This window comes from Scyliorhinus canicula, chromosome 1 (genome assembly GCF_902713615.1).
Source record: "Scyliorhinus canicula chromosome 1, sScyCan1.1, whole genome shotgun sequence".
Taxonomy (NCBI): Eukaryota; Metazoa; Chordata; class Chondrichthyes; order Carcharhiniformes; family Scyliorhinidae; genus Scyliorhinus; species Scyliorhinus canicula.
In genome coordinates, this window is record NC_052146.1 from 302,386,755 (window position 1) to 302,408,346 (window position 21,592).

General features: G+C 48.7%; 1 protein-coding gene across 8 annotated transcripts in view; it reads left to right on the top strand.

Moving 5' to 3' along the window:
* Positions 1 to 21,592, top strand: part of adgrg6 (adhesion G protein-coupled receptor G6) — a 138,108-nt gene that overhangs the window by 94,791 nt on the left and 21,725 nt on the right. For all 8 annotated transcript variants that reach the window (XM_038816609.1, XM_038816632.1, XM_038816624.1 and 5 more), the window contains 7 exons: positions 1,261 to 1,404; positions 4,799 to 4,912; positions 10,527 to 10,572; positions 11,978 to 12,084; positions 13,155 to 13,282; positions 16,271 to 16,539; positions 18,605 to 18,704. In XM_038816609.1, coding sequence (XP_038672537.1) covers positions 1,261 to 1,404; positions 4,799 to 4,912; positions 10,527 to 10,572; positions 11,978 to 12,084; positions 13,155 to 13,282; positions 16,271 to 16,539; positions 18,605 to 18,704 — 908 coding nt within the window. The remainder of the gene's footprint in view (positions 1 to 1,260; positions 1,405 to 4,798; positions 4,913 to 10,526; positions 10,573 to 11,977; positions 12,085 to 13,154; positions 13,283 to 16,270; positions 16,540 to 18,604; positions 18,705 to 21,592) is intronic.

Sequence of the window (21,592 nt, forward strand, 5' to 3'; positions counted from 1 at the left end):
ATCTAAAGACTGTAAATCGATCCTGGTGATTTAAAACTAATAACAGTAGTGACTTTAACCTGATGTGCTTCTGCTAAAAGTTCTTTTTTAAGTCTTATGGATGTTAAAAGGACAGCTTACGGATTACTTAGTGTCGTAGTCTTTGGGGGTTGTATTTGAATTAATGGTTGCTAAGATGTTCACTGTATGTTTTAAAAAGGTTGACTTGAGTTCATAGAATAAACATTGTTTTGCTTTAAAAAATACTTTTCCATTTCTGCTGTACCACACCTGTAGAGTGGGCCGTGTGCTCCCCATACCACAATCTATTAAACATTGTGGGTCAGGTGAACTCTATGATACACTTTGGGGTTCTCTAAACCCTGGCCCATAATAATTGAGTTAAAATTCTCCAACTGCCCTGGGATTAAACCCTCGTTAAATCAATCATCCAGATCTTTGGAACATCATGACTATATTGCCCCCGTTCCCCTGTCCTGTAATACCATTTAGAGTAACTGTGCTTTCGGAACATATCTGAAACAATACATATTACCTTGCAGAACACTGCTGATTGTACCGGTTTCATTTTTCGTCCCAATACTTTGCCCCTTCTATCTGAAGACTCTGCCACGGGTTAAGGCTCCCTGGGATCAGACAACCCTGTAGCATTTTGGCCAATTCATCACCTTGTATGTGCAACTGAACATTGAGGATCAACGGGCAAATTGAGAACATCCCAGCTAAACTGATCCTGTCCTCAAATTGTGATTGTCGCCATGGTTTCCAAGGCAGGTCAAAGGCTGTGAATTCTGTGGAGAGTAACTCGCCTCCTTACTCCCCAGAGTCTGTCCACCATCTACAAGCCACAAGTTAAGGGTGCGGTGGAATGTTCCCCACTTACCTGGATGAACGCAGCTCCAACAAGCTAAACATAATTCAGGACAAAACAGCCCGCTTGCTTGCACCTTAAACATCAACTCTCTGGTGGTCAGATACTTTACTGTTTCAAGTGAGTTTCAGTGTTGAATCTCTCTCTCTGAAAGGCGTCCTTCTGGTGAAACTCTTGCAAAATGCCCCGATGGTGAGATTCAACAGGTGAAAATGGCTGCAAAACCTGAAAGCTTCATTTTGTGGGGCATCTTTCTTCTCAGCTAAGACATCAGGGAATGTGACTCCCTTCTGAAGCGGAGGGAAGGACTGAGCGTGAATGACATGCTCTGTGGTTACAGGTTCCGGCCCCCCTTGTTTGATTAATGCATCTACCATTCTCACCTGCAGGTTAACTTTGAAGGGGAGCCCAGGGGTGAAGCGCTGGCCGACATTAAGTTGCCCCCTGGCCTTTTGGAACAGCTGACGGAAGACGAGCTCAGCGTGGTGTCGAGGATTCAGTTTGCTTTCTTCAGTAAAACGGGACTCTTTCAGGCATGTATGGTGTTTGAGGAAACTTTCCCAGCCGCCCTTCCTCCCTTCCCAGCCCCATCACCAGAGGGGCTGGTTTAGCACACTGGGCTAAATCGCTGGCTTTTAAAGCAGACCAAGGCAGGCCAGCAGCACGGTTCAATTCCCGTACCAGCCTCCCCGAACAGGTGCCGGAATGTGGCGAGTAGGGGCTTTTCACAGTAACTTCATTGAAGCCTACTTGTGACAAAAAGCGATTTCCACTTCATTCATTTTCACCCCCTCCTTTCCTAATGCTGCTGGTTCCTTTCTCTGAATGCTGATTGGTGGTGATGGTGCAGTTATCTCCCCCCCTAAGTGACCAAGTGGGCAGGTTGGCATAGAGTGTTGGCCAAGCTATTTAGCCATAGGAGGCATCGCAACTGAGCACTGACCAGCGGGAGCCATTGAATAGAGTTAATAATAATCTTTATTGTCACAAGTAGGCTTACATTGCAATGAAGTTACTGTGAAAGTCCCCTAGTTGCCACACTCCGGCACCTGTATGGGTACACTGAGGGAGAATTCAGAATGTCCAAATTACCTAACAGCACGTCTTTCAGGACTAGTGGGAGGAAACCGGAGCACCCGGAAGAAACACACGCAGACACGGGGAGAACGTGCAGATTCCACACCGACAGTGACCCAGCTGGGATTTGAACCTGGGACCCTGGAGCTGTGAAGCAACTGTGCTAACCACTGTGCTACCATGCTGCCCAGGATCAGGCGCAGGAAGGCTGACTAACTTGCCGCTGTCTAGCAGGAAGCACAGAGAGTTCATCCTTTTCAAAAATAATTCTCGGGGTGTGGGCCTTGCCAACAAGTCGAGCCCATCCCTCAGTTGCACTGAGTTTGCTAGATTATTTCAGAGGGCAATTACCAATGAACCATGTCGTGTTAAGCACAGTAAGATAACATGGGTTGCAACTGGGTGCCGCTTTACCTGAGAGATACTCCACATCTTGAAGTTAGTTCAATATGATTTATTGAACCTGTCACACAGTTAGCTCAATCCTCTGTGAGTTCGACTCTCTGCCAACCTAGTGTGACTAATCTGTCTGACTGAACCAGACTAGCTCTTAGCCACGTGCTGTAGGAGTTATATGATATGTACACCCTGACTCACACTGTAGATGTCACCAGTGGCAAGAGGCAGAGTGTGACTGCCTCGTGCCTTTTATAGTGGCAAACCACCCCCAAGTGTTCTGCCTGCTGATTGGTTATGTCCTGTTCTCTGTATTCATTAGCTGTCTGTCTGTATCTCATTATGTGCATGTCTGCATCTCATGACAAACCACATCAATGTCTTACATTGGCCCAGGTCGGGTAAGGAGGCAGGAGGGCATTAATGAACCTGTTGGGTGTTGATGACAGTCTGACATCTTCAGGGTCACTTTTACTGAGAGTAGGCCTGTGATTTCCCAGCCAGCCCACTGCCAGGGTTTTCCCGACCTGCTGAAAGTCAGTCGACTTGTGGCTGGCCTGGCATTCCCGGCGGCGGCTCCTGCCATGGTGAGACCAGCAAGTCCCGGCCTCGCTTTTATCTTCAGATTCGATTTTTAAATGAGATCTAATTTTTCAAAATGGCCTCAGGCAAATGTGTAATTCACATTCTCTTGATCATTACTGGGCACCTCTTGATTGTCCTCCCAGTAATATGGGTGCTCCGTCTCTTAGACCCCTCACGCGACGCCTGAGAATATCTGTGAGAGCACAAACTAATCCGGTAGCTCACTCTTGCATTGAGCTTCTTCCTCTTATGTGAACTTTCACCTCTCTCGCCGTCAAACTCTTTCTCTCTCTCCCGATCTGATTTTGACTCCTTTTTCTCTCAACCTGACTGACTGCCTTTTCAATTTCTTTGTCTGATTTTGTCATAATCTCTCAGTCACTCTCTCTCTCCCTTTATGTTAATTGTGAAGTAATTGAGCATATAACATTGTCTCTCACTCTCTCTCTCTTTCTTTCTCTGTCTCTGTCTCTCTGCCTCTCTCTCTGTCTCAATTCTGGTTTATAGTTTTCAATTCTGGTCGCCACACTACCAGAAGGATGTGGAGGCTTTAGAGAGGGTGCAGAAGGGATTTACCAGGATGTTGCCTGGTATGGAGGGCATTAGCTATGAGGAGCGGTTGAATAAACTCGGTTTGTTCTCACTGGAACGAAGGAGGTTGAGGGCCGACCTGATAGAGATCGACAAAATTATGAGGGGCATAGACAGAGTGGATAGTCAGAGGCTTTTCCCCAGGGTAGAGGGGTCAATTACTAGGGGGCATAGGTTTAAGGTGTGAGGGGCAAGGTTTAGAGATGTACGAGGCAAGTTTTTTACACAGTGGGTAGTGAGTGCCTGGAACTCGCTGCCGGAGGAGGTGGTGGAAGCAGGGACGATAGTGACATTTAAGGGGCATCTTGACAAATGAATAGGATGGGAATAGAGGGATACGGACCCAGGAAGTGTAGAAGATTTTAGTTTCGACGGGCAGCATGGTCAGCACAGGCTAGGAGGGCCGAAGGGCCTGTTCCTGTGCTGTACTTTTCTTTGTTCTCTCTCTCTCTCTCTCTCTCTCTCTTTCTCTCTTTCTTTCTCTCTTTCTGTCTCTGTTTCTCTCTCTCACACTCACTGGGCTGGATTCTCTGCTCCCCACGTCGAAAACGTGTTCGAAGAAAGGGCGGAGAATCCAGTTTCCCGCATGAAATTGGGACTGGCGCAGGTTCCACAATTCTCCGACCCCCCCCCCCCTAAGTATCCACCACCTGAGTCCATTGCCCATTCGGGACTGGGTATCTTTTGTGCGGGCGGTCTGGGTCAGGTAAGCGGCTGATCGGAGGCACTGTTTCGGGAGTCCAGGTCCGTGGGTTGAGTCCGCATGGAGCACGGCACGGCCGCTGGAGGCTGCCACCATGCGCATGCGCAGCCTCTGACCCGGAAATGCGTTGGGGCTGTATTGGCAGCTGGAATTGCGAGCTTCACAACGGCTGCCTGCTAGCCCCCTGCAAGACGATGAATCTGTGGCCTTTTGATGCCAGTTTTCCTTGCGTAAAAGACCTCAGTTTTCACGACGGCATGGGGACGTAGTCTCGAAAATGGAGAATCCAGCCCCCTCTCTCACTCTCTCCCTCCTCTCTCTCTCCTTCTCTATCTCTCTCAGTCACTCTTTATGTCCACATGTAGTTACTGTGTTTGCATCTCCTCCTCCACTACCGCCAAGCGGATCACTCGCCGTACCAGACCAATGGTGAGGTTGGTGAGAGCTGATCATTCAATAGGGGGAGGTCTGTCAGGAACTGGCCTTTGCGACCTTGCATTCTGTTGTCCTGTTAAGCTGATATTTCCGCCGTGTCTTTGAGAGTCTCAATTGAATTTTCCCCTGTAATTTGACAGGATCCAGAAGGACTTCCTCTGCAGAGTTTTGTGATTGCAAGCAGCGTGGGAAACATCAGCATCAATAACCTCTCTGAACCAGTCAAGATCAGGATTAAGCACAGGCAACGTGAGGTATGATCAACTTTCAATATCGACATCCTCGGGGGTCACCAGTAATCAGAGGTTTAATTGGACTAGCCACAAAAATACTGCAGGTTGGAGGCTGGGAATTCAGCGGAGTGGAACTGACTCCCCAAAGCCTGTCCACCATCTACAAGGCACAAGGCAGGAGGGTAATGGAATACTCTCCGCTTGCCTGGATGAGTGCAGCTCCAACACTCAAGGAGCTCAGCAGGGCCGGCTCAAGGCACCGGCAGCTCGGGCAGTTGCCCGGGGCGCCATGTGCTAGGGGGCGCCAGAGACTCGGGTCCTGCGCATGCGCAGTTGGGCCGGTGCCAACCAGCGCATGCGCGGTGGCCGCCCTCCCCCGCGGTGGCCGCCCTCCCCCAGGGCGGCCCCCCTCGGTCCGACCCCCGCTCGGTCCGCTCCCCCCGCCCCCCCTCGGGTCCGCCCCCCCCCGGGTCCGGCCCCCCCCCCCAGGTCCGCCCCCCCCGCCCCCCCTTCTCGGGTCCGCCCCTCCTCGGGTCCGCCCCCCTCGCCCCCCCCGGCCCCGCCCCCCCCCTCGGCCCCCCCCTCAGCCCCCCCCTCGGCCCCGCCCCCCCATTGGCCCCCCCCCCCCCCCCCCCCCCCCTCGGCCCCCTCCCCCCAAGGGCGCCGAAGTTCAGCTTGCCCGGGGCGCCAGCAACCCTAGGGCCGGCGCTGGAGCTCAGCACCATCCAGGACACAGCAGCCCCGCTTGACCGGCACCCCATCCACCACCTTAAACATTCACTCCCTCCACCGGTGACGCACTGTAGCAGCCGATCGTGGACCTCCTACAAGATGCACTGCAGAAACCTGGCAAGCCTCCCTCAACAGCACCTTCCAAACCACCTTCTATCACCCAGAAGGACAAGGGCGGAAGACACTTGTGAACAGTGCAAGTTCCCCTCCAAGCCACGCACCATCCTGTCTTGGAAATGTATCGTCGATCCTTCACTGTTGGTGGGTCATAAGGCTCGAATTCCCTCCCTAAAAGCACTATGGGTGTACCTACATCACAGGGACTGCAGCGGTTCAAGAAGGTGGCTCACCGCAACCTTCTCAAAGGAAGTTAGGGATAGACAATAAATGCTGGGCCCAGCCAGTGGCGCCCACATCATATGAAAGAATTTTTAAAAAACAAACAGAGATATTCAAAATCATCCAGAGTTTTGATCCCGTGAAAGGATTTGTTCATTTATTTGTTTTTGTGAAAGAATTTTTAAAAATTAGCAGGTGACATTAGCTGCTTAGATACAGTGTCAATATGATTTATTTCGGTAATGTTCTACCCAACCAATGGACTTCTGAAACTCTGCAGCGCAGGAGAAGGCATCTATGTGCTTGGGCTCGCTGTTTGTGAAGACTATCCAATTGGTCCTATTCCCTGCTCTCATTCTGCAGAAACCAAGACGTTCCTCCCCTTCAATTATTAACTCACTTCCTCCTCAAAAAGCTGTTGTTGAATCTGCTTCTGCCACTTGTTCAGGGAAAGCACTCCAGATCAATAAAACCCACTGCATAAAGAATTAATGTCCCCGCCTGTCTGGCTCTTTTATGAATTACCTTAAACAGCTGGCTTGTTAGGAAGAACAAGGTCAGCAGCGTAGGTTCAATTCCCGTACCGGCCTCCCTGAACTGGCGCCGGAATGTGGCGACTAGGGGCTTTTCACAGTAACTTCATTGAAGCCTACTTGTGACAATAAGCAATTATTATTATTATTATTGATGTGTCCCCCCAGTTATTAATAACAATAATCATCTTTATTATTGTCACGAGTAGGCTTGCATTCACACTGCAATGAAGTTATTGTGAAAATCCCCTAGTCGCCACACTCGGGCACCTGTTCGTGTACACATAGGGAGAATTCAGAATGTCCAATTCACATAACAAGCACATCTTTTGGGACTTGTGGGAGGAAACTGGAGCACCCGGAGGGAACCCACGCCGACACGGGGAGAACGCACAGACTCCGCACAAGTAGTGACCCAAGCCGGGAATTGAACCTGGGACCCTGGCGCTGTGAAGCAACCGTGCTAACCACTGTGCTACCGTGTTGCCCTACTGATCCTTCTGCCAATGCAAACCGTTTCTCCTTACGTAGTCAATCAAAGCCCCTTGTGGTTTTGAACATCACTATTCATTAGCCCCCTTGACCTTCTTTACACTCAGAAGATCATTCCCAGTTGGGAGTATGCTTCCCAGGGCAGCAACCAGCTCTGACACCTCTTCCAAATGGGAATTTCTTCATGGTTAGGGGTTGAAGAGGATGGTGGGCCATGAGGAGTATTGTGGCATCTGCACTTACCAGGGTTTCCTGTTGAATACAGATGAAATACAGAAGTTGCTGTCGGCAGCCTTGATATTCCGTACTAAGGGCTGCCAGTTGGTGTCACCGTAGTCAAAAGTGAAATTCCGGAGCTCGTCTTCGCCATCTGTAGGAATTTAGCAGTGCGGCAGTACTTCATCAGCCTCGCTGTCTGAAGTCTCGAGGCTGTATTCCATCATTGTGAATTTGCCTGTATTTTGGGGAGGTTTGACCCAGGGCTGAGCTTTAAGCCCTAACTCACCAAGCTTGCTCATGTTCATCTCATGCGACATTGTTTAACTCTTGTCTCCATCCTTCGCCACTTCACGCCAGTTTCTGCCACTTTGAGAGAATTCACGGAGATTATTCTGATGCCCTCCTTTCTGATCTCCCAATCTCCCTCTTCAGAAACTGCAGAATGTCCAAAGCCTTGTTGGGTGAGTCCTGTCCCACACAAAGTCTCCTTCGTCCATCATACCCCCTTCTCCACTGTCCCCCATTGGCCCCATGACCCTATTATATATAAAACATTTAGCTGACCATATCTCCCCACACTACATCATGGAATGCCTACAGTATAGATGGAGGAATTCGGCCCAACGAGTCTGCACTGACCCTCTGAAAGAGCACCCTATCTAGGCCCAATCCCCCACCTAGGGGCATTTTAACGTAGTCAATCCACTGAACCTGCACATATTTGGACTGCGGGAAGAGACCGGAGCACCCGGGGGAAATCCATGCAGACACGGAAAAAATGTGCAAACTCCACAGTCACCCAAGATCAGAATTGACCACTGTGCCATGGTGCCGCTCCAATGCTTCACTTGACCTGTTCTAATCTTTCACTCGTTGTTCCCCTGTGTTACACTATAACATGGTGCAGCCTTCAATCTCATTGGTCTCCCCTCACTTTGAAGCGGGCTAGATGCGGACAGGTTGTTTCCACTGGCGGGTGAAAGCAGAACTAGGGGACATAGCCTCAAAATAAGGGGAAGTAGATTTAGGACTGAGTTTAGGAGGAACTTCTTCACCCAAAGGGTTGTGAATCTATGGAATTCCTTGCCCAGTGAAACAGTTGAGGCTCCTTCATTACATGTTTTTAAGGTAAAGATAGATAGTTTTTTGAAGAATAAAGGGATTAAGGGTTATGGTGTTCAGGCCGGAAAGTGGAGCTGAGTCCACAAAAGATCAGCCATGATCTCATTGAATGGCGGAGCAGGCTCGAGGGGCCAGATGGCCGACTCCTGCTCCTAGTTCTTATGTTCTTATGTTCTTATGTTCCAGTCCTCTCCGCCTCCCTTTTTAAAAAAATAATCTTTATTGCCACAAGTAGGCTTACATTAACACTGCAATGAAGTTACTGTGAAAAGCCTCCAGTCACCACACTCCGGCGCCTGTTCGGGTACACAGAGGGAGAATTCAGAATGCCCAAATTACCGAACAAACATGTCTTTCGGGACTTGTGGGGGGAAACCGGAGCACCCGGAGGAAACTCACGCAGACACGGGGAGAACGTGCAGGTTCCGCACGGACAGTGACCCAAGCCGGGAATGGAACCGGGTCTCTGGAGCTGTGAAGCAACAGTGCTAACCACTGTGCTACCGTGTCACAGTGCCTCATTCATACTCTTATGCACATTCATAACCAGGACCAGATCAGACATCTTGCAACCCCCCTCCCCACCCCCACCCCCCACCTCCACCTCCACCTCCACCTCAACCCAACCCACCAGTGACACCCCATCTGCATAACAAAACCCTCAGTAAAGGGGCCACACTTACTGCGGAGATCTCCCCGGTTTCATAGAATCATAGAATTTACAGTGCAGAGGGAGGCCATTCGGCCCATTGAGTCTGCACCAGCCCTTACAAAGAGCACCCGACTGAAGCCCACGTATCTACCCTATACCTGTAACCCAGTGAGCCCCACTTAACATTTTTTGGACACGAAGGAACAACTTAGCATGGCCAATCCATCTAACCCGCACATGGAGGAAACCCACGCAGACACAGGGAGAATGTGTAGACTCCGCACAGACAGTGACCCAGCAGGGAATCGAACCTGGGGCCCTGGTGCCATGAAGCAACTGTGCTAACCACTGTGCTCCCGTATGTAGTTGCTGTAGTTTCTAACACACTTCCGGCAAAGTAGCTATAACAGATGTTATGGGGCAGGGCTTAGAGAACCCCAAAGTATATCATGGAGTTCACCTGACCCATAACTTTTAATAGATTGTGGTATGGGGAGCACACGGCCCACTCTACAGGGGTGATACAGCAGAAATGGAAAAATATTTTTTAAAGCAAAACAATGTTTATTCTATGAACTCAAATTAACCTTTCTAAAACATACAGTGAACATCTCAGCAACCATTAATTCAAATACAACCCCCAAAGAATACAACACTAAGTAATCCATAAGCTGTCCTTTTACCATCCGTAAGACTTAAAAAATAACTTTTAACAGAAGCACATCAGGTTAAAGTCACTACTGAGAGAAGTTATTAGTTTTAAATCACCAAAGGATCGATTTACAGTCTTTAGATTACAGAGAGAGAGACTAATACACCTTCTGGCTGCGACTGCAGCTATCCAGCTCTGAAAACAAAACCAAAAGGGACCCTGCAGCAAACAGCCTAAAATGAAAGTAAAAAGCTGACAGACAGCCCAGCTCCACCCACACTCTGACATCACTGATAAACACCCATTTCTTAAAGATACATTTCTTAAAGGTACTCCCACATGACACAGAGCTGGGGTAGGTCCGAGCAAATTCTCCACAGTCCTTTCCCGATTCAATTTGTTAAATTGATGATGGTGGTGGTGGCTCAGTGTGTGGCAGTGTCGCCTCTAAAGCTGGAGGTTGTTGATTCAATTCCCACTCTCAGATTTGAGCACTTTCTCTGGCCTTGGAATTCCAATGCCGTGGCGAGGGAGTGCTGCACTGCGGCTATCTTCTCTAACGAGGAGTTCACCCAAGGCTCTGAAGAGGAGCAGAGGTATTCTCCCCGCTGTCCTGAGTAATACTTATCCCTCGGTCAACATCACTAAAACAACCCAAATTATCAGCTCCTTATGGCGTTGCTGCTTGTGGGAGCTGGATGCAGACAAAAAGAAAGGGCAACTGCACTTCAATTACTAGTAAAGCACTTTGAGATGACTTGCGTTCACGAAAGCATGTAAAATGCGAGTTATTTTTATTTTTAAAAAGTATTTTTTCCACTATGCCTTGAGTGGGAAGCCTGGCCTCATTGAAAGCTCATGGACCTGTGTTTCTGTGTTCTTGTTTTTCAACAGGAGCAGTTTAAGTCAGAGTGTGCCTTTTGGGATTTGACATTAAACAGTAAGTAAAGGATCATTTATCATGGTTTTGCAGGGAAATTCTGTGAGGTCAGGTCCAAAAGAATCGCAGTTTGAAAAAAGCAAAGTGGTTCATACTCCTTCATGCCTTGGCCAATTTCAGCATTTGATCAGAGATGCTGAGCATTAACCAGTGGAAAATACTGAATTGAAACTGGAACCTGTAAGGATCGGTTCCTTCCGTTGGCTAGAGTACAAAGCAGAATGAAGCAAGCAGCGTGGGTTCAATTCCTATACCAGCTGCGGAGGGCTGTCGCCGTGCCGTGTCTCATTCTTATGGAGTGCACCCTTCATGCTGCATATAACCAATTATCCCTTTCTAATGAAGAAAGGCTCACGTTCTCCTTTCTGGGAGGCTGGTTAGCTCAGTTGGCTGGATGGCTGGTTTGTGCTGTATGTGGTCATATCATAACTATCAGCATTCCAAGGGTTACTGTAGTGTCGAGAGTAGCCACTAGAGGGAGCTACAGTTACAACTATATAAGGCTTGCTACACCTTAGGGGAGGTGTGTGTGCAGGAGAATAGGCAGCACGGTAGCATAGTGGTTAGCACTGTTGCTCCAGGGTCCCAGGTTCGATTCCCGGCTTGGGTCACTGTCTGTGCAGAGTCTGCACGTTCTCCCCGTGTCTGCGTGGGTTTCCTCAACTTTCAGGGACAGTCTAAACTACACTAATTATTTATTGGAGCTGGCAGGTGACTTTTGTAAGCAATCCTTTGATAGCTGTTTGTCGGCCTCAGTATTAGGAGTAGCCTGGGAATTTCTGTTAGTGATGTGACTCAAGTATTTTTTAAATGCATAAACCTGACATTGTTGTGCCAATGAAACCATTGACCTGGGCGGCACGGCGGCACAGTGGTTAGCACTGCTGCCTCACAGCACCAGGGTCCCAGGTTCGATTCCCGGCTTGGGTCACTGTCTGTGCGGCGTCTGCACGTTCTCCCCGTGTCTGTGGTGGTTTCCTCCGGGTGCTCCGGCTTCCTCCCACCGTCCAAAGATGTGCAGGTTGGGTGGATTGGCCAGGTTAAAATTGCCCATTATTGTCCAAAGAGGTGCAGGTTAGGTGGGGTTATGGGGATGGGGCTAGGGAGTGGGCCTAGGTAGGGTGCACTTTCAGGGGGTTCGTGCAGACTCGATGGGCTGAATGGCCTCCTTCTGCACTGTATGGATTCTATGGACCCATTTGAAATGGCCACGTGTTCAATCATATCATAGGAGCAGCAAGCTCTACTGGCGAGATTATTTCTAGGTTGCTATCGATTGGACCCTCGTGCTGGAACCTGACCCCAAGACAAGGCCTTGATGGAGTATGCTCCCTTTAATCCCCGACTTATTTGTAACCTGTTAATTTGAGCCATTGTCTCACTGGTTAATGCTTTGTGCCTGCAGATGGCAGCGGTGGCTGGAATATTCGAGGTTGTCGTGTCGATTCAAAGTCCAATGTAAATGAAACCATTTGCCTGTGTGATCACCTCACACACTTTGGAGTTCTGCTGGTAAGATTTATCTCCTCAAGGAGTTAGGGAACATGAAAAGAAAGTCAACTGCAGCATTAATATCCTTCAGGGAAGGAAGTCCGTCACAACTCGCCCATGTGTTCCGGCCTGCGTATGTGACTCCAGCCCCACACTATGTGTGTGACTGTTACCCGACTACACCATTGAGTTGGATCTAGAATATTAAGAGGTTATTTGACACTCCACCCCCTGCAAATCCTTCAAAAAGCTGTGAGTCAGGTTGGCAGATTTTGGGCAGTCAAGGGTATTCCGGGTCACAGGATAGATGGAGTTTAAGGTACAGATGATTGGGCATAACCTCAATGCGTGGCGAAGCGGACCAGAGGGGCTGAATGGCCTGCTGTTGTCCCTATGTTCCTTTGTGTGATCATTCAATCAGTCATCAAACTGAAGCCACTAGAACCTTCTCAGGACATTAACTTTGCGTTAGTTGTGCTCAACGGAACAAAGATATGTTGGGAAAATAATCATTACCTCATGTACATATCTGATTGCTCACATACGTGATGTTTGCTCCCTAGTCAAGGATCACAGATAAAGTTCTTAATGCACGTGCCACGTCCCACTCTACAAATATGGAAAGAAGACTCAGAACTGCTCGGCCTTTTCTCATTAGAATGTAGAAGGGCCGACTTGATAGAGGTTTATAAGATGATCAGGGGACTAGATAGAGTAGACAGTCAGAGACTTTTTCCCCAGGTGGAACAAACCATTACAAGGGGACATAAATTTATGGTGAATGGTGGAAGATATAGGGGGGATGGCAGAGGTAGTTCTTTATCCAGAGAGTATTAGGGGCATGGAATGCACTGCCTGTGGAAGTAGTTGAGTCGGAAACATTAGGGACCTTCAAGCGGCTATTGGATAGGTACATGGATTACGACAGAATGATGGGGTGTAGATTAATGTGTTCTTAATCCAGGACAAAAGTTCGGCACAACATCGTGGGCCGAAGGGCCTGTTCTGTGCTGTATTTTTCTATGCTGTATGTTCTAGAACGTAATATTATTTAGAAACTCAGGTTGTAATTTTGTTTATTTTTCTTGCAGGATATTTCAGGGACTGCGCCGCTAATAGACGCCGTTAATACAAAGATTCTGACCTTCATCACTCATATAGGTTGTGGTATCTCCGCTATCTTTTCAGCAACGACACTTTTAACATATGTGGCCTTTGAGTGAGTGATTTTTAAAAGAAATATTTGTCAAAGAGAGCTCGTGCAGCTTCTTTTACCAAATTTGTGTTGTACAGGTGGCTTTAGGCCCACAGCAGAGGGGGAGGTACCTGGCCTCAGTGGCTTGGAGTCAGAGTGATGGATTCATATATCTCCTCGTTTAATCAGGGGCCCTTGTTGGGGTAGGAGAGCGTAGGAAAAAGCTAACAAGGCTGGGCGTGTGGGCGCCATGCCCCTCTCAACATAAATTAACGTTTTGTTTAAACGGCATGTGGCAGTCACCCACTGAACCAGGTTGACAACCAAGAGCACACATGTTAATTGAATGATCAAAGGTGAGGATACACAGGAGAAAGGCATTGATTCATTAAGTATCTTTTCTGAAATTTAGAGTACTCAATTCTTATTTTCCAATTAAGGGGCAATTTAGCCTGGCCAATCCACCTACCCTGCACATCTTTTGAGCTGTGGGGGCAAAACCCAAGCAGACACGGGGAGAATGTGCAAACTCCACACAGACCGTGACCCGGTGCCGGGATCGAACCCGGGTCCTCGGCACCGCGAGGCAGCAGTGCTAACCACTGCACCACCGTACTGCCCTATTGATTCAGCATCTTCAATACATATAAAAAAACACTGCAGCGACATTCACAGCTGGGTCTCCTTGCAGATGATGTGGAGATGCCGGCGTTGGACTGGGGTGAGCACAGTAAGAAGTCTTACAACACCAGGTTAAAGTCCAACAGGTTTGATTCAAACACGAGCTTTCAGAGCGCAGCTCCTTCCTCAGGTGAAGGAAGGAGGAAGGACAGGAAGGAGCAGTGCTCCGAAAGCTCGTGTTTGAATCAAACCTGTTGGACTTTAACCTGGTGTTGTAAGACTTCTTACTGGTCTCCTTGCAGAGGCAGCGTACAGTGTCCATCGGCACACTTTAGGCCTTCTGCAAGCATTGGGCCTTGCATCACCTCCTCCGGAGATGACATTTTGATTAAATTTGTTAAGCATCCTTTTGAGGTTTTGTTTTAGTTGTAGTGTCCTACCAGGAACGTCACCCCTGCCACTTTTTAATTCACTGATTCTTTTGTTTCATTCAAAAAAGTATAAAGAAGCACTTGAGGCCTTACAAGACCAATGGGCACTACAGGGTTGGAGTGTTAAATTTCCTTTAAAGTTCTTTGCCTTTTTGTTACAATGTCCAGTAAGGGGCTGTTAATTTGTTTATTTAATAGTTAATTGGTTACTTTGATTTTTTTTTAATTGGTCACTTAAAAGAGAATCATGAAACAGTCCCGGGACACTGGGATGTTGGTAAGCAGGAGGCAGACGTATGTATTGCTGCATTCAGTAAATCAGTCAACTATCGAGAAAAAGATTTGTGTCCAGCTTCATGCTTCACCATCTGACTTGTGATCCAATTAACGGAGTCAACGGGCGGGATTCTCCGTTGGCTGATGTCGAAATTGGGAAATGCGATTGGGCGGAGAAATGGTCCCGACGGCAAAATCGCGGCAGGTGGCGATTTCACGCCAAATCGCGATTCTCCGTCACCTCGACAGCAGTGTCAATACGGAGCGGGACGCACATATAGTAAACACCGTTTGCATATCATTAGCGGGTCTGACCCGGTGTTCTCCGGGGCCTCCGCGATTCTTCGCCTCCGATGCGCCGTGTTTAGAGCAGCACGAGTGGTTAGCACTGTGGTTTCACAGCACTAGGGTCCCAGGTTCGATTCCCGGCTTGGGCCACTGTCTGCGCGGAGTCTGCACGTTCTCCCCGTGTCTCTGTGGGTTTCCTCCGGGTGCTCCGGTTTCCTCCCACGGTCCAAAGACGTGCAGGTGAGGCGGATTGGCCATGATAAATTGCCCTTAGTGTCCAAAAAGGATAGGATGGGTTATTGGGTTACGGGGATAAGGTGGAAGTGAGGGCTTAAGTGAGTCTCGATGGGCCGAATGGCCTCCTTCTGCAGTGTATGTTCTATGTTTTGTTCTCGATGGCGCGGTTACTTGTGCTTTTAAAAATCGTGAAACCGGCATCTTGGCTGCTGAGGGAGAGAGAGGGGGTACGGAAGGTGTATAACATTGCCATAGTTTGGTGATATTTGTGCCACTGACCAGGGGGCTTCTGCCAGCCCTGGCGGGAGTAGCGGAGGGTGATCAGGTGGTGGGCTGTGGGGTCGAGGTGGACGGGAACGGAACGTTATTGCCGCAGCCGGCAAGGCAGCCATGCAGCTGCACACTCCGCTAACAGCCCACTGTGAACAGGGCCACGGGTCGTATAGGTGTCCCCCCAGGGCATCCCCCAAGTGCCCTCTGGCCCCAGCCGACCCATCAGCTGTATGGGCATGCTCCAGCACAAACAGTGCTATCTTGTTGGCTGGGATGAGTGGGGTGGGGAGTGTAATGTGTGTGTGAGGCTGGGATGAGTGTGTGTGGGGAGTGTAATGTGTATGTGAGCCTGCAGCTTGTCAGCCTCCCCGAGTGTCAATCACGGACCCGGCGAATCCCGCACCGTTTTCCATTGGAATCGATTGTGTTCCACGCGGCACCGGTGCTAGCCCCTCAATGGTCGCTGAATCGGTCCAGATTTGGCGCCAACTTTGCTGTCGAGAAAGTCCACCAATCCTGTTCCTGTGTCAACACTTAGTCTCAGGAACGGATAATCCAGCCCAACATGGTTCAGGAATCCTGTCGATGGGGGTGACAGTAACTTTGTGTTTTACGAGCCTGAAGATTGAAGGTGGCAGGGGAAGCTAAGGGTGATGAGGAATTCCGCAGTATATTGGTGCCCTGGGGTGAAATGCGTCAGAGTAAGAGACAACATGATGGATTTTGATTTAACCACGGTGAAAAGCATCATGGGGGAAGTCTCACATTTTTTGCAAACCTCAGCTTTACAGCTAATCAGTTACTTCGCCAAGTGTTGCCACTGCTGTAATGTAACGAAGAGATGGTGCAGAACAACTTAAATTCAACTTTTCCTTTCCCCATCTAGGAAACTTCGACGGGATTACCCGTCAAAGATCCTGATGAATCTCAGCACCGCGCTGTTTCTCCTGAACCTTATGTTTCTGTTCGATGGCTGGCTTGCATCGTTCAACATTCCTGGATTGTGCATTGCTGTTGCAGCATTACTTCACTTCTTCCTGCTTGCCTCCTTCACCTGGATGGTACTAGAGGCTGTTCACATGTACATAGCCTTGGTGAAGGTCTTTAACACGTACATCAGAAAGTACATGCTCAAATTCTGTATCATTGGATGGGGTAAGTTAGATTGGCAAGGATACTATGTGTGATATCTTTTTGTTTCTTTGCATCAGTTCTTTTGGAATCCACACAGTGCAGAAGGAGTCCATTCGGCTCATCAAGTCTGCACCGACCCTCTGAAAGAGCACCCCACCCAGGCCCACTCCCCTACCTTATCCCCCCCCCCCCCCCAATTACCCCTTTACCTAACCTACACACCATTTTTTGGACACTAAAGGACAATTTAGAACGGCCAATCCACCAAACCTACACATCTTTGGACTGTGGGAGAAAACCGGAGCACCCGGAGGAAACCCACGCTCCACACAGCCAGTCACCCAAGGCCAGAATTGAACCCAGGTCCCTGGTGCTGTGAGGCGGCTGTAACATAAGACAATGCTGGAAACATTGCATTTAGTGCCCTAGCTCTTCTGCGCTTTACACCAATGGTTACTACAACTAAATAACTGCTTGTGGCATTATAGAGGCTGTTCAAAGTCAGAAGCAGAGACTGTAACCACTTTCACTTGACATTCATAGCACCATCCAATGTGGGAACAGGAGTCGACCATTTGACCCTTTGAGTCCGCTCCGCTGTTTGATACGATCTTGGCTGATATTATTGTGGCTTCAACTCCAATTATCTGACTGTTTCCCATAACACTTGACTCCCTAATCAGCCTTGAATAAATTCAATAACCCAGCCTTCACTGCTTTTGGAGGAAGAGAATTCCACAGATTGGGGAGCCTCAGAGAACAAAATGGCGCCTCATCTCCACCTTAAAAGGGAGACCGCTTATTCTTAAACCGTGTCCCCTAGTTCCAGTCTCGCCCACAAGAAGCAACAGTCTTCTGGGTCTGTTTAGCACAGGGCTAAATCGCTGGCTTTGAAAGCAGACCAAGGCAGGCCAGCAGCACGGTTCAATTCCCGTACCAGCCTCCCCGAACAGGCGCCGGAATGTGGCGACTAGGGGCTTTTCACAGTAACTTCATTTGAAGCCTACTTGTGACAATAAGCGATTTTCATTTAATTTCTTCCACCCTGTCAAGTCTCCTCAGGATCTTATGTGTGTCAACAAGGTCACCAGTCATTCTTCTAAATTCCAGTGAGTATAAATCCAACCTGTCCAAGCCCTTCATCCCAGGAATGAGTCGAGTGAACCTTCTATGAACTACTTCTCACACAATCATATCCCTTTTCAAATAAGGAGATCAAAACGCCTCACAGTACTCCAGACGTGGACTCACCAAGACACTGCACAGCTGCAGTAAAACTTCTCTGTGTTTGTGTTCCATTCCCCTGGTAATAAATGCCAATGTTCCATTTGATCACTTTCTGTCCCTGCAGACTTACCTGTTGTGATTCATGTACAAATGTCTCTGAGTGTGTTCCTCCTTCCCAAAGCTGAACTCATCTTTACCGGAACTCTACATTTGAATCCCTCAAATTAGGTCTGTTCCCTTGTAACAGTACTGAAACAATTCTTATTATTACAATAAACAATTATTGTGGGCAGCAGGGTAGCATGGTGGTTAGCATAAATGCTTCACAGCTCCAGGGTCCCAGGTTCGATTCCGGCTTGGCTCACTGTCTGTGCGGAGTCTGCACATCCTCCCCGTGTGTGCGTGGGTTTCCTCCGGGTGCTCCAGTTTCCTTCCACGGTCCAGAGATGTGCAGGTTGGGTGGATTGGCCATGGTAGATTGCCCTTGGTGTCCAGGATTGCCCTTAGTGTTGAGTAGGGTTACTGGGTTGTGGGGATGGGGTGGAGGTGTTGACCTTGGGTGGGGTGCTCTTTCCAGGAGCCGGTGCAGACTCGATGGGCTGAGTGGCCTCCTTCTGCACTGTAAATTCTATAATTCTAAAAGAACCGGAAGCACTCCGTGGGTATTCTTATTCGAAGAATTGGATAAGTAACCGGCTATCATATAAAAGACAGAGGGTGGAGGTGGATGGGAAATTCTCAGTAGCAGATGAGCCAAAATTCCCTCCAGTTAAATACTGGGAAGACTAAAACCGTTGGGTGGTTGGTTATACACTGTTCTTCAATGATTCTATATTCTCTCCACCTTGACTGTCCACAGGTTCACCTGCTCTCGTGGTGGTGATTGTTCTGGCAATCAACATAAATTTCTACGGTGCAAAAGAATATGGGGGTGAATCAGACAACGAAGCCTCCCAATTGTAAGTTCCATAAGTTATTAAAGCAGCACACTTGGAGGTGGTAAAGAGAGGAGGGGAAAGGGACTGGGTGTGTAGCACGTTCAAAGTGATGTCACAGCCATGAAGGGTTGAATGGCCTTTTTCTGTGTGCTGTAGACCTCTGGTTCTACATTAAGGGATAATAGCCTGGATTTTCTCTTGAGCTGTGTATTCATAGAATCAGAAAATCACATTGAGCGGTGGGGGGAAATGACACAGCCACGTGGCTATCGTGTACTTCGCTCTGATGCTCAAAACCAGACCAAAACGTTTGAAGTTACAAATGAGGCCTTTATTGTGAGCTATAGCACGGGCTGATGGCATTCCAAGCTGGCATGCCAGGGAGCCCGGATTCAAGGATCGATGTCCAATCATGACTATAAATGAGGTTTACATCATGCATAGTCTGTGAGAACAATTACCCAATTACAACAAGTGCATGCTTAATTAATTATAATATTCAATGAGTGCAAAGGCACATTTTATGTTGTCCAACAAGAGGTCCCATAACCTGTTTAAGCAGGATCAGTTTACCACACCCTTCCTAAATTATCTACATCCCAGTTGTCCTTTAAACATAAGCATAGAGCATAGAGCATAGAACAGTACAGCACAGAACAGGCCCTTCGGCCCTCGATGTTGTGCCGAGCAATGATCACCCTACTCAAACCCACTTTTCCACCCTATACCCGTAACCCAACAACTCGCCCCCTTAACTTTACTATTAGGACACTATTGGCAATTTAGCATGGCCAATCCACCTAACCCGCACATCTTTGGACTGTGGGAGGAAACCGGAGCACCCGGAGGAAACCCACGCACACACGGGGAGGACGTGCAGACTCCGCACAGACAGTGACCCAGCCGGGAATCGAACCTGGGACCCTGGAGCTGTGAAGCATTTATGCTAACCACCATGCTACCGTGCTGCCCCTTGGCCTTGAATAAGCAATATTTCATTAGCAGGCCACCTCACCTGTTAAAAAAAAAAATCAATGAATATCCTACTTTTACGACCCCTTAATCACAGGCGCACTGTATGTAAGCACCATAACCCAGGTTTTAATACCCTTACTGCAGAAAATATAAAATACAAACATTTCTTACATTCATCACGATACACTTGACACTCAGGGTTACCCTAAGACCCTCACAGCTAATGAAACCTAGCCACCACTTTGTGCATAGCAAGTTCCCACCAATCAAAGTGAGGGGAACAGCCAGTTAATTTGATTTGCATGGTGCTTTTGTAGAGGAGTATTGACCAAGTTACTGGGCCCACACCTAGAGTACCCCTTAAATTTTAGATTTCATGTTTACTGCAGATTTACTTAATCCGAAGCATTGTTATACCACCCCCCACCCCCCACCCCGCGCCCCCCGTCACCCAATAGGATTGAAACGTACTGCATCCTTTAAGAGACACCTCCGGAATGGTAGATTTGGGAATAGACATTATTGCTGATTAGTGGAGGAAGGGGATTGGAAGGGACATGTCATTTCTGAGGGCTAACAACAGCTGAAAACACAGATTCTCAACAACTGCGGCCATGGGACTTTGCTCTGCAAGACAGCACAGAGAAAACCAGGGTTAAACCTCATCCTACATGACGCACGCAATTGTGTGCTGCAGTTACCCCAATTCAGGGCATTATCATGTGTCATGGCAAAACATCCATTGGCATTTCCCTGTGTTCCTCTTCTTCTGCTTGAATGCCGTGGTCTTGCGTTGTTTCTGGAATAATATTTTCCGGTAAAACGGAGAGGAAGTTCAACTGACGATGTTTTATTTTTACTATTGATGTCCCACAGCCTAAGTTTTACAGCAACGTTTGCCAGTACCAAGGTTAATATTCTTCCCTCAATAATTAATTGGCTGTACGGGGAGTCCGGTGGTGGAGTCGACTATCTGGAATCAGTTGAGGCGGCTTTTAAATTGGACCAGATGTCGATGCTGACACCACTGTATGGGAACCACAGGTTTAATCCGGGAGGGATGGATGGGATGTGCAGGTGGTGGAGGGTGGAGGGGCTGGAGGATGTCAGGGATATGTTCTCGGAGGGGAAATTCGCTGGGTCAGGGATATCTTCGCGGAGGGGAAATTCGCTAGTTGGATGAGCTGCAGGAGAGGTTCAAGTCACCGAGGGGGAGTGAATTTAGGTACTGGCAGGCGTGGGGCTTTGTGCGTAAGGACCTTCCGACGTTCCCAAATCATCGGAATACACGCTGCTGGGGAAATTGCTGCTCCCAAATGAGGTGGGGGAGGGCAGGACCGGGGATATATACGGGTGGTTGGGCAGCAGGGTAAGGCTGGTAGAAAGGGTTAAGTGTAAGTGGGAGGGGGAGTCGGGGAGGGAGATAGGACGGGGGCTCTGGCGTGAGGCGATACAGGGAGTGAACTCAACCTCCTCCTGTGCGAGAATGAGCGTGTTTAAAGTTCAAAGTGGTGCACAAGGTCCACATGACTCGGGCTCTTCCCGGGGTTCTGCATGGATGTGAGAAGTGTAAACGGGGGCCGGCGAATTGCGATCACATGTTTTGGGGTTGTGAGACGTTGGAGAGCTTCCGGGAGGTGGTGTTCGGCACTTTATTGAGGATAGTGGGGGCCAAGGTGAAGCCGGACCCCATGGTGGCAATCTTTGGGGTTTTGGAGGTGCCGGAGCTGCTCAAGGGGAAGGGGTCAGAAGTCGTGGCCTTCGTCTCTCCGATTTAGGGGCAAGGTTTAGAGGAGATGCACAAAGTAAGTTTATTTACACAGAGGGTAGTGGGTGCCTGGAACTCGCTGCCGGAGGAGGTGGTGGAAGCAGGGACGATAGTGACATTTAAGGGGCATCTTGACAAATACATGAATAGGATGGGAATAGAGAGA